Source organism: Onychostruthus taczanowskii, unplaced genomic scaffold, assembly GCF_017590055.1.
Source record: "Onychostruthus taczanowskii isolate IOZ18803 unplaced genomic scaffold, ASM1759005v1 scaffold31, whole genome shotgun sequence".
Classification (NCBI taxonomy): domain Eukaryota; kingdom Metazoa; phylum Chordata; class Aves; order Passeriformes; family Passeridae; genus Onychostruthus; species Onychostruthus taczanowskii.
The window spans coordinates 54,415-67,841 of record NW_024500461.1 but is presented as its reverse complement, the minus strand read 5'-3'; the positions used below and the strand labels follow the sequence as shown (position 1 = coordinate 67,841).

Sequence of the window (13,427 nt, the reverse complement as noted above, 5' to 3'; positions counted from 1 at the left end):
ATAAAATATACATTGTTAACATTCTTTCCATTTAAACAGATATTTCCGTTTCTAACTCGTTTTTCTATAGTGGCCTTCAAGCAACTACCTTATGAAAATGTTTTCAGATACAGTTTGAAAGCAATGTAATTCAGCAATTATTGAGTTCCAATGAGTGCTTTGTTTTCTTAAAACTAAATAAAAACTGCCCTCTTACAAGAAACAACTAGATTTAGGCTATTTCTTCTCCCTTATACAAAACATTTGAATAGAATTAGGCACTCAAAACCCAGAATGTGTGGGGACAAAAAGAGTCTATAACAAATGAAAGTATTAATTGTGCCTTTTCCCCAGCTGTTTTGCTGATTATTGGAAATTTTTCATTTACATGTGGAACTAGGAAAGGGAAGAAAACATGAAAATAACCAGTACACTAACCACATGGTGTGCTAGCAGCCTCTTATTGTGCAATGTGCAGAAAAATCAATAATAAAGTAAAAGAAATGCTTACAATTAACTAAAATTGGAACTAAAACTAATTGGTATTGTTCTCTGCTCTTGCTCTAACTTTACGCCCAAGAAATGTGGGCTTACTATCAAAAAACACATTGAAACCATTGTGTAAATAGCTAAAAAAACATTAAATAGCCTTTTTTAAAACAAAATTTTGTCTTTTTCAAACAGAAAAATAAAAAGCTTTTGAACCTGAGAAAGATAACTTTGTAACCTACCTTGACTGCATATCTTGGTGTGTTTTGGACTGGCTGATTTCAGCTGGAGTTGAAGGGACTTGCTGTTGTAGCTCCACCAAAGACTGGTAGTACTGTTGCTGATGATGTTGCTGCTGTTTGTACCGAGACAAACTGAAAAACAGCCCTAAAATGGCTTTCAAATTTCCATTCCTTATTTCTATTAAAAAAAAAAAAAAAAACAAAAGAGAAAAGGAAGTGAAAACACTTTGGTTTTAGACTTCAGTTTTGTAGAAGTCATACTAAAGTATGTGTGTACATACCTATAGCTATACATGTTTATGTCTTATAGCTCTTAATTTACCTGTAATATCAGAGACATTTTAGATGTCACTGATATTATATTTTTATTATAATTTTTGGGTTTTTATATGTCAGTGTTGCAATAGACATCTATATCTACAATGCCTTCATGATGAGTCTTTTGCATGGTCATAAACAAGAGTATATCAAACCTTAAATAAGACACATAATTTGAAGTTAATATTCCTGTCCCAACAAAGTACAAATATTCTAGTTAAGGAAAAGCTCATTCAGAAAATCTGAGTTCTTTCTAGTCTCAAATACACATCCCTTCAAACCTTATGACTTTAAATTACTCTTTTTCCTTTTGGAGGAAATTCTGTACACATTGGTAATAAAGAGTGAGTTCTGGAAAAATCAAAATGACTGCATGGTAATGGCTCTTGTCAGTGAGCATGTATCCATTCATACAGATGTGTGCAGGAAACTTGAGAAAAGAAAATAAATGGAAGGTTGTTTTTAAAAAAGGTGACTGTAAGGCTCATGACTACATCTTTGAACTTTCGAATGACATGATTTTATAGCTTTCCATTTTATACTGCTATTACTGATAATGAAGACAAAAATGACAGCTTTGATGAGGCTAAACAGCTACCTGAATACAATTCTGGTGAACCCCAGCAGCATCCCTATGACTCCCATCACTTTTTTAGCTTTTTCCCAGCCTGAGATGAAGATTTTACAAGGATGTTGTCATTCCTTGCTGATAAATGATCTCAGTGTCAAAAAGAAACCTCAGAAGACTTTAATGAAATTATCTGCAGCATGTAGATCTGTTTATAACCTCATTATTAATTTTCTTTGGCACTGACCACCTTGTAAAAGGCTTTTATTAGACCTATAGACTTGCAACCTGACATGCAATGCCACAACCTTTCTGCCTTCCCTGCAAATCAAAATAATGAGCTGTGTGTGCTGTACAGCTTTCCTAGGCAAATTTTCAAGTTGAATTTATACAAAATTACTGTCATTTTCATGTCTCTTAAACCATATTGATTTTCTTTCAATAGGATTAGGTGAAATGTTAATACATATACTGAGGCAGCAAACACTGGAGCTTTTATGCTTGCAACCTATTCTTCAAAAGCAAACCTAATCCAGGACACTGGAATATACTTTTAAAAATGTAAATTTGTTCTAAGCAGCCATACTTATTCATCTTCCCTGTGAAGATGCTGCAGGATCTTTGATTAGCAATGAGACCATGAGAGATATGTAGAACTTTCCCACAACAAGTAAACATTTTAGGCAGTATGACTTTTGCAGTCATGTTGGTTTCAAGGAAGATCATTGTCAAGTAATACAGGAAATTTGTATTTAAAATTATCTTAAAAACACCCCCAAAAAAACCATGTAACTATCCCTTTTAAGTGGCTCTAGTTTGAGAAGACTGTCAGACACCAGTTTCTTCATTATTTTGCATCACTTCATGCTGAGAAGAAGGATCCTTTGTTAAATCTCACTCAACATTTTTCAATCTTAAAATTTTGCTCTTTAAGTGTTAATATATTTTTTACTATTTTTAGGGAAAGATGCTATTAGTAACTTTTCTTTCCTAATTTTAATAGAGTTAAAGTTAGAATATATCTCAAAAGCAAAAAATCCAGGAACTTCTAATGTGTACTAAACATATACTCTGAAAATGAGAGGATTGTTTCTTTCTTTGTAGCAACTGGACAATTATTTATCAACTGGGCTCTCAAGCAGATATTTGGCAGCCAAGATTTGAAAATTATTTTTTTTCTAGACCTCTTTGTTCAATTGTCAAAATGAGGTCATAAACTGGTTGTGAAATCCTCAAAACTTGTCAAGCTAATGGTTTCTTGTTCCACAACATCTGTGGTTATTAATAAATGACCCCATAGTAAGAAGACAAATTTGCCAAAGCTTTTTACAAGAAATTCAATTTATTCTCCCCCTAAAAGATTGTAATATTCAGGATTATACACAGTAAAAATGGTATATTTAAGGAAATCACAACTCTGCAGTATTTTGAAGAATATCATTATGAAGATAGTAGCGGATTTACTCCAGATTCATGATCAACTGCATAACAGCAGAATTAATTTTAATCTTACTTCAGCACTAAATGTTAAAATTCGGTTTTGAAGAATAAAGAGCATTTTAAATCATAGTCCTTGCACTTAGTCCTGTGTAGTAGTATTGCTTTTAGTAGTATATGAACTTAAAGCTACACAATTGAAGCATATATCCTATTAAAATTATTGTCCAAAGCAAAACAAAGGTAGGAATAAAGGCATTGCAGAATGCAGACGGATTCTGATTTTAAAAAGTACAGAAAATATGTCACTTACCATGTCAGAGTACTAAAGAATTATGAGTATCCTCATAAAATAAATTCAAACATTTAATTCATACTTTATATCAAAGTAAGAATAGGCTGCTCTAGAAATTCTGATTCTAAATAGCTTTGAGTGAATGAGAGCAAGCAAACTTTCAGTATTCTCTTGCAACAAGATATCTTGTACAAGATATCTACAAGTAGACACAAAGATTCTCCTAAATCACTTAGGAAGCTTTTCACAATTTGACAATCAAGGTGAATAGATAGTACATATCATGTCTGTGCTGCACATTTTAAAAACCTAGATAGATTCAGATGGTGAAAGATAGTAATTCTGAGTTAATTTAAAAATAAAATAGTGTTTAGCATTCTAAATTTTTTCTCCATGAATCTTCTAGAATTCAACTGAAATTACCATCTCTGGAAAAAAAAATTCCTTCCAGCTTTTAGTTATGCTACAAGCAAAATAAAATACAGGGATGCATCTCTGGACCTGTTATCTTCAGTTGCCATAGAGGTCAAAGGGAATTTGAAGGTGTGCAATACCTTGTAGAACTGCTAAATTTGCTACAGGACAAAGACATACATTTTATTAATTCACTTGCCTCTTACATGAGCAAGACAATATTATGTAATAATTAAGACAACTGGTATTTTTAATGGTTTTTATTTATTATATTAATTTAGTTGCAACCACATTAGGCAATCATTTCAGGTGACTAATACAGCAGAACAACTGAAGCAGCAAAACCATTCACTCTGACTTAATAGAAGACATAAAAGGAATACTATAATTTTCAGACTCATCTGGACAGCCTTACTACTAATAATAAATTTGCTGAAACAAATAGTCTTCCCTGAGTTTATTTAACTGAGCAGGATTCTTATGTTCTTGTTTGCTGTTTTGAATCAAATATATGAACAAGTTAAAACAAAAAAAAGTATGCTCGGGAAGTTCTGTGCCTATCTAGTATTGTGGAGGTAACATTAAAAGATTAATACCATTGAAAAAATATTGTTTTAAAACATTGTCTCAAGATTCATAAACATTGCATTTCTTGGTTCAATTTCAAGGGAAAATTAAAAGGAAACTCTCTCACTTGTTATCATTAATCTATATTTGCATGCTGTTCAAGACAGCTGGAGCTTGGTATTTAGGTGCAAGTGATTTGTGTTAAGAAATTCAGCTTTCAGAAGAAAATCTTGTTATTTGTTCTGATGATTTGTTTCTCTTACCTTCTGCAGAAAGACCTTGGACATTTACGCCTCTGGCTGCCAGAAAGCTAAGGCAGACATCAACATTCTCAATCTGCAACATGAATAGAAATAACAAGCAGGATAAGACTATTTTACAAAACACAGAAATGTTGGGAGAGGGGGAAAAAAAACAAAAAAAACTGTTCAGGAATGAATACTTTACATTCATTGCATACTACAGCTCTTTATCAAAGTTTAGCAAGAATGATTACTGCTAATTGGGGAATCGAGATAAAGCTTTCATTGTCTGCTTTGGTGCTTAAAAACAATTCACAAATGCCCAATCCAGAATGGCATGCTTGCAACTCAACAACCCACCTAGTTAACATAAAACTGGATTTGTATGCTACAAACAAGCAGCAGTGAAAGCACTCATAGAGAACTGGACACTGAGTATATGTCTAGAGATGTGAGCAGCTGAGTTTACTAAAAAATGTAAGCAAAAACGGTGTAAGCAAAGGTACTTGCTTGGGATGATGTGGGATTCTATGAAAATGATATTACTCTCTTTAGTGGTTGCTCCTCTAATTTCTTTCCTTCAAATAATACAATAAATAAATTTAATTTATTTATTGTTTATGCTCCTCAGAAGAGTTGTTGCTTAGTAAAGAACATGGTGCTGGCTTCTCTTGGTGATTTAGAAGAAATCTACAGCTACCACAGAGAGCTTTACGTACAAAAATGTAGCCTAAATGTAGATCAATAAAAGGATAAAGCTTCTGCCCCTAAAATGAATAATCACAGTATTAGACTGTTTTCATGTGTCTAATAAATGATGGAGACAGAGTGTTCCAAAACGTTCTCAAGTCACCATCCTCAGCTGATTACCCCAGTCCTTCCAGGACCTCTGAAGGAATAATCAGCTGTAAATGTAAAAATTACTATCTTTGTCTATAAATATGCTTCTATGAAAACAGAAAAATTATGTATAGAGAGGTGTTATGTTTCAAGTGGTTTCAACAGGTTTGATTTTAAAACACTATTTTAGGTTGACGCATTTATTTCAAGGCTGTCAGGACCACAAAAATAAAACCAAATTTGAACAATAAATTTTAAATGCCTATTATCACTGGAGAACATCAAAAATAAAGCAAATAATATTCAACACTAAAAACATAAAGCTGCAGAAGCTCAATTCCATGCAGTTATTGTATTTAAATGTTTACACATTTTACAAAGTCTCATGTCAATGGTTTTCAACCATATAAAGATAAGGGGTAAATTCACTCCTTGAATGAAAGCTACTTCATCCTTGGCAGTATCTTTTCTCACCCAGGAAAGTCTTTGACTAGTGTCATCTTTCTATATTGGAGTTCTGCCATTGTTCTCTGGAAATGGTAGTAGCTAAAAGTATAAAAATATTCCTTTTTTACTACTGACCCTTGAAATATGTATGATGAGTCCACAGACTGTCTTGATCCATGGGTAAAAATATATAAATTTATAAATACCTGAAAACTATTCAGATCTGCTCTTCAAGGACAATAAAGGTCGATACACTACTAAACACATTTTTAGAAGACTTTTCAAACCTTGATTTCAAGAACATACGAACATTTACAGTGAATGATAAACAATTTTTTACTGAGTCAATTACAGAAGAAAACCAAAACTCAAAATGTGCAGTTAAACCAATGAAATTTGTTAAAAAATTGGGGTCCACCATAAAGTTTTCCTAAATCAGTTTGGTGGGTGTCACCAATTTTCACAGCTTAGAATGTGGAATAACCACCCTAAAATCAGTGGGATTACTCCAGCTCTGGCCCAGCACAGTCACTGCAGCAACCCAGGCATTAACTGTCATTTTCTTAAATGTTTACATAGTTTTACACCACGAAAAACCCCCAAATTACCTAGGTAATTTTGTTAATACATAGAGAGGTGACACAGCTAAATCAGTTGCAAGTTGGCTGCAGCTAAAATAGGAAGATCTGATCCTTCCTCACCTCTTCTTCCTCCCAGGTGTGAGGGCCCTGCTGCTGCTGGGCTTCGGCGCTTCTCTGAGCGCACCAGGAGCTGGCTCTGCAGAGAACTCACCCAGCAAAAAGGCAAAGGGATTTCAGTCATTCCAGTTTCCCGTGCAGCCAGAGAAGCACAGGAGCCAGCAGAGGGGAGGGTGTGTCCCAGCCTGAGTAAAGCATGGCTTGGGAGAGGAAAGGGGAGGTGGGAAGGAGGGACAAGGCGGATGGTGCCACTCCTGGAGGCAGTGGCAAGGCACTGGGCTGGCTCAGCCCTCATGCTCAACCAAACCCCTGCATCAGCTGAGAAAACAGTGCACATGGAGAGAATATTTCTACTCAACCCTTAAACAATGTCAACTGCATAAGAAAAAACTTTGAACTGAAATTTCTGTGCTCTGAAAAATTGAAAAGAAATGAAGATTTGGTGGGCTATTAGCTGAATAACTCATTGTGTCTTTGGACTTTCAAATCTACCATAAGGCACTATCAATTACTTCAAAGATGGGAAATTCTGCTCTATAAGTACTAGAAGCCAAAGGGAGGGGGGAAAAAAAGAAAATAAAGAAAAATCAGTACAGTAAATCAGTAGCATCCATCTTCAAATAACTGGAACAATATTTCCTAACAAATATTCTAGCTTAATCAAGTAATTTTTGATAATGGGCATGTCCCCTCAACAGTAGTTCAGGAGACCACATATATAACAAAATCGCAGTTCACTGGAGAATATTTAAGCCCTAATGTGAAAACATCTCAATATCCATCTGCAATACCAAATAATAGTAAATAACAAGCCTACTACCTAAACCCTCACATACATTTAGTGAATAACATCCTATAGAAACAGCACTTGGTTAATTTACGTGTTTACTTTTACAGCATGTGTCTTTGAAGTCATGTGTCATAAACTCTCAGAAAAAAACCAAATCATTACCACTAACACCAATGACTCAGTATGCTGCAGAACTACAAAGCAAATTCTGTTTGGCTTCAGAGTTCACCAAGAAAAGTGTAAGAGAAACCCTGAGTCCAAAGTCACCCTTTTGGTAGGGGTGCATGAAGCAATAGCAGTGGCCAACTTTCAGACAATGAACTGGGGCTGCACTGTTAGCCTTATAATAAAGTCTTGTTTTGACTTGTGAATTGAGCAAGTTTGGTGTGGCAACTCACAGACCCATAATACCCTGAAAATGTCAGAAAACAACTCTTCAAGTCAGTTCTCTGATAATAACTGCAGTTACTGTACAACTCTCAGAAACTCTTAGGGGATTCAACGAGGCATGTATTAATACATTTTTGGATTATTTTCACTTTCCTTCCACTCCAGTCTAGAAAATGTTAGCCTTAAAACTGTCCCATTTTGAAGCTCTCAGTGTGTATCTAAATATTGCTTTAATTACCTACTTCTTGCCCTGGCAAACCACAGTTATTCTTTGAACTCGAACCCAAGCAGCCCCAAACACTTTTTCTTTAAACTCACTCACAGATGAGAGTAATTTTGCAATTACAAAAGCTCCAAGAGTTTTCAAGCAGCTTCCATTCCTCAGTACTGTTTCAATCAAGAGTGGTATGAATTCCTGAAGTCCATGTTTATATAAGTAGTTATTCACTGGGGCAAACTCCTCCTAGAGCTGACGCTGTGTGTGTAGAATTGTGCTGCTTATATATCAGTGGCTGAAGATTTTGTGGTGTAACACAACATAGACACCAGACAAATTTTGTACCCTTCATATGACCACAACTCTGTACTGAATTTTGCTTGCAAAAAGAACTAGTTTTTAGCAGAGATTATGTTTATCATTATAGTGAGTTGTATAATGAGAACTACAAGGTATTACAGCAGATTATATCTCTCATTATAGTACAGAATTCAGGATGTACAGATTGACTCCAAATCTTACATATCATGACAGAGAAGAGTCTCACATTTGCAAATTTCTTTGTACAGGTACACGTTGCCAAGATCAGACTGTTGCTGTTGATAAAGTTCTCCACCGCTGTCAAGCCTTGATTTTTATTTTGTTCCAAAGCTCTAATTTTATATTAAAGATTCAAAAGAGTGGAATAAATGTAGCACATTGAATAGCAGAAACTTCAATACTAAAAACTTTAACAACTATAAATAGGTTAAATAATTACCAATATAATAAACCTTCATTGCCATATAGACATTTGCCACTTAGCTATTCAATTACATGCTGAAAGTCAATCAACACTACATGAAATTGCTTTTCAGAGGTAACAAAAACGTAATAGGGAAACCCAATCACCTCTTTGCCAAAACTTGAGGATATTATGTCAAATTCTGAAATGTAGCTCCAGCATTAGGGTAGCATCCAGGGTAAAGATACACTTGGCGAAGATTATGATAATTTAGGAATTAATTTGTGGGCATCATCAGGTAAATAATACCTTTTGATACTTTTTAATTTAAGCCTAATAGGTTATGCTTACAATATGTTAAGCTTTCTTTATAAATCTGATCCTTTTGATAGTATTCATACACGTAGCATAATTAAAAAAGCACCTGGGATACCTAACACCATAAATATTAGTGATCTCTGACATATTTTTACACTGATGTATAAGGGGATACAGTTCATATGATGATGTAGAAATAAACAGAAATATCACAGCTCTGATAATATTAATAGATGGTAGCATGCAAAGAAGATACACTGGAAATGTGTTGACACATATTATATTGAGTAGTTGTGGGCAACCTGCTTTTGAGTGAAAGTTATTTGAAATTTATTGTCAGAATTAAATCAGACTGGGGGACTTGCATAGTAGTAGTATTTAATACCCAGCTGAATTACTGGAAGAGCTCATTTGTGGGATGTACTCACCAGTGACTCAACACATAGAATATGTCATTTATTCCTATTATTTTTGCTGTTGCCAAGATTAGTTTTCATCTCCTTTGTTTGAAAGACCCTTTCTTCACATGGAAAAATAAATTTAATTGTGGGATGCTCACAAGACATGTAATTATGACTAACGCAGCATTATGTTTTTCTGTGTGCATAAGAAGCTCGAAAAATATCTTGCTTTGACTAACTCCCTCTTATTAAGTTTATGACAATAGAGTTTACAAGAACACACAGACACAAAAGTTAGTTACTCTTCGCCTACTTTGAGCTGGATTCTTCCTGAAGAATGTGACACCTTTATAAAAACAACAAATTATTATAACCACACAGAGTTTCTATACATACATGCTCTTAAATACTCTTGATTATTTTGGCAGCAAAATTAAAACAATAATTTCTATTAGTATTTCATTCAGCGCTATCTTCCACAGTTCCATGTGTGTGTATTGACATTCTGATTCGTGACCCAGTTCCCAGATCAAATTTGGCAAAGGATTTTCCCTGTAGAAGTTTTGTAATGTTGCTGACGGTTGATTAAGGACATCCATGGAAATAATATTCCACAGAAATCCAGAGAATCACATACACAGTCACTTTCCAGAGAACAGAAACTCCACAAAACTCTTCAGTATTTGATGTTTTTTTTTCTTTTTAATTGTAAATAATAAATAGTACTCCGTTGAGATTTATATTATAATATAGTATGTGTCACAATAACTGTATTTCAAACACACTTTACCAGCATGTTTCTTCCTAAATGTCCCCAGGGTATTAACCTGAGTTGAGAGACATACATTTGAATGTTCCTCTGGTATGGATATTCCTCACTAATACAATTTGTGGAGGATTTAAATGAATGCAGAATTAGAAAATATATTATTGTTGTTACACATCTCATTCTCTTTCAAGTTCTGGTGCACTAGTAGAACCAAAACGAAATAAAATTCAGGCCTCAAAGGTAGCAGCCTGGACTCTAAATATTTACAATTCATATGTTGCATAAAATTATTAAAAATTAAAGAATGTAGAAGCAGATACTATTTGTCTGATTTTAACAGGAATCAGTCATGTAAGGAGATGCATGAGGTTTTGAGATCTGGTTGCTTACTCAGCAGGTGAAGTGCCAGTGATCTGGTCTCTAGAAAGATCAGAGGTTCAGGCAAGCAACCAAGACACCTTCATAAAATCATTTTTGATGCACATGTTGGAGTTGGTAAGAGAACTAAACTTTCCATATAGATTTAGCTGTACAGAATGCTCTGGGAAACACTGAAAAGTATTTCAAGGTGGAAATGGCCTAATCTCTGATTTTCCTGTGTCTAATAGCAGTAAGAGAATTGGTCATGTACACTCTCACAAACACATGGTTAATCCTCGTACACACACTCCCTAAACAGATTATTCTTTGGCCAAATGTATAAACTTTCACAGCCTGCTATGCCATAGGTGTTCTCAGAGATTTAAAAGGACAACTTTATTTCACCTTCTGTTCTTAAATGACTCATCCATTGCACACACTGTGACCTGTTGACAACTCACTTGTGTGGGAAACACCCAGATTTTCGGTTCACTTTGTAATTTTTTTCCTTATGGGTTTTCCTCCCAGCTGGTTTCACTAGTTTGTATTTATGTTCTCCCAGTCTTTAAAACAAAGAACTAAAAAGTTACAAGACAGAGAAATAGAAATAGAAAATGTTTGCTGTTCTATAGAGCCATGTTTTTAACCTCAGTTTTATCATTCAGATTATTTAACAAAACCAGGCTTCATAAACAAGGCTTCATAAACTAGGCCAGTGGACATTTAGCTTTTTTAAACTATGTATAGATGGACATATGTCAAATACTTCTTTCACCAAAAAATAAACAACAAGCAAGTCAAGAACTTGCTTCATTTCAGTGATAACGGAATACACTGCCCACTACTTATGAGCATGCTTGCTTTATACATATCTATATGCACCATAATTTTTTAAGGCTGGGCATTTGGTGCAGAAATACGTTTTTGATAGCCGACTTACTCTGAAGGGGTCCAACTGAAGAGGTCAAAAGCACCATCCAGATTAAAATTCGTATACAGAAATGGATTACCCAGACCAATGTCCTTATCCACCTGCCTATCCACTCTTCAAATGCTACACATTCAACACTGTTTGGGAGTCAAGGTGATTTTTAAATGACTGCTTAAACAATATTCAGTAGTGAGAATTCCCTGTTTTTCACTATAAGACAAATGTTCAGCACATCTGAAATTCTGTTCATCTCTTTAGAAAGATGTGCAACTGGTAATACAATTAAAATATAAAAAACCCCTAATGCCTTCACAATTGTACATTTCCTGTGGGATAAAATGCATCTAATCCATAAAAAGTATGCAATTATGATTTATTTGTTGCAACACATGGTAAGATTTATTTCAATTATTTGCAAAAGTACCAATCAGTAACCTCAGTCATTATAAGAAACACCTTCTATGCCATGTACTCCATTCCCTTTGACACTGTTGTTGATTTACCTGCTTTCTGTGAAAAGCTGTCAAGAAATTGTACTTGCAAAACTGTCGCACCATTTTCACTACACTGTAATGTTGTATGTTGTCTCCAATAGCTGATTCATAGGTACTCTAAAAGGGAGGATCCTTTTACAAATTTAAGAGTAGTGTTTCAAAGGGAACAATGTGAAACAGACTCATATGGGCTCATTTTGCAAGTATTATAATTGAAGAAGCAAGTTGATTATTTTTATATATATATAGTGCAGTTTAAACACAAATGTCAGAAAGAGATCTGTTTTCTTGTCTCTTGCATATTCATAATTGTATGTCCTTATTAACATATAAATGTGTTCATACTAAATTATTTACAGATTTTTAATTTTAAGCAAGACTGTCTAAAAATTGTGTATTTCCACCAAGACTCCTTGTGAAGAAAGTGTACAAAGCATTACTATGTAATAATTTTCTTTTTTTACTAATACTACATAATAAAGACACTTTGAAGAGCAGAAAATACACACAAATTCTTCCAAATCTGAAAGTAAATGCAATGGGAAGAAATGTGGCTCAGAGTAATGCAAAACTTATAATGAGTCTTCTGAGGAAGTTGCTTAGCTATAAATTAGCAGTTTCTGTGGAAGATGCTTGGAGGACAGGCTGCATGTTACACAGTTCCCTTGGCCACAGACTGCTGAGACTGAGTGAAATTTGCCATGAATTCTCAGTTTCCCTCGCAGAAATGGGGAAGTTTGAAGAAAGAGAAAATTGGGAGATAAACAAGCTCTCAAAAATCATGTTATTTATTTTCTGGTAATTTATTTCCTATAAGCTCCTACCATGGCAGCTTACTGGAATAACTTCTTGTGACTACACTGGAAGGTAATGTCAAGTTTCCATGGGTGGTGTAAATTAGGGAACCCACCCAGACAAAACAGGTGTTAACAGTCCTGCTGGGAGATGTTTCGTGCATTCTGCTGACTTGCTGTTGCACGTGGCCTAGATTTAGGAACATTCCATGTTTCTATCAAAATTATGACACATTTTAGGGGGTTAAGCAGAATACACTGACACGCAGACACATTCGGCTTAACTCTTTTGTAGCAAACTCCCCATTCCTTGCAATAGAATAATTTAAGGAGCACTTAGTAAAAATATCTATCAGTGAACCACGTAGCTTCATTCCAGGACACTGTTCCAAACTAAGCATTGACTTTGCAATAAGAGACCATACATGCAAATTAAAAACTGATTTACTGGAGGCATCTGGGGAGAATTTTACCTCAGAGAATAATAACTACTGGAATGTAGAAGGCCTCCCAGGCAAAATTTTTTAGGAAATGATGCTGGAGTTATTTAATTATTAGTTATTTTTTGAGGAAAAAATGACAATCTTATTTAAAACTGAAATAGCTTCCACTTCCTTTTCCAAGAGATATTAAGGAACATGCACATCAAATACTTCCAACGTGCAGTCCAAACATGAAATATGACCAGTAAACCCAGAAATGT

At 34.6% G+C, this 13,427-nt stretch overlaps 1 protein-coding gene across 1 annotated transcript in view; it reads right to left on the bottom strand.

Annotated features, from left to right (window-relative positions):
- The window catches only part of NAV3 (neuron navigator 3), a 182,246-nt gene that overhangs the window by 153,028 nt on the left and 15,791 nt on the right, over nucleotides 1–13,427 (bottom strand). Inside the window, exons 3-4 of the mRNA XM_041409852.1 lie at nucleotides 4,573–4,645; nucleotides 711–888 (exon numbers count right to left, since the gene is read on the bottom strand). Of these exons, the coding sequence (XP_041265786.1) occupies nucleotides 711–888; nucleotides 4,573–4,645 (251 nt within the window). The remainder of the gene's footprint in view (nucleotides 1–710; nucleotides 889–4,572; nucleotides 4,646–13,427) is intronic.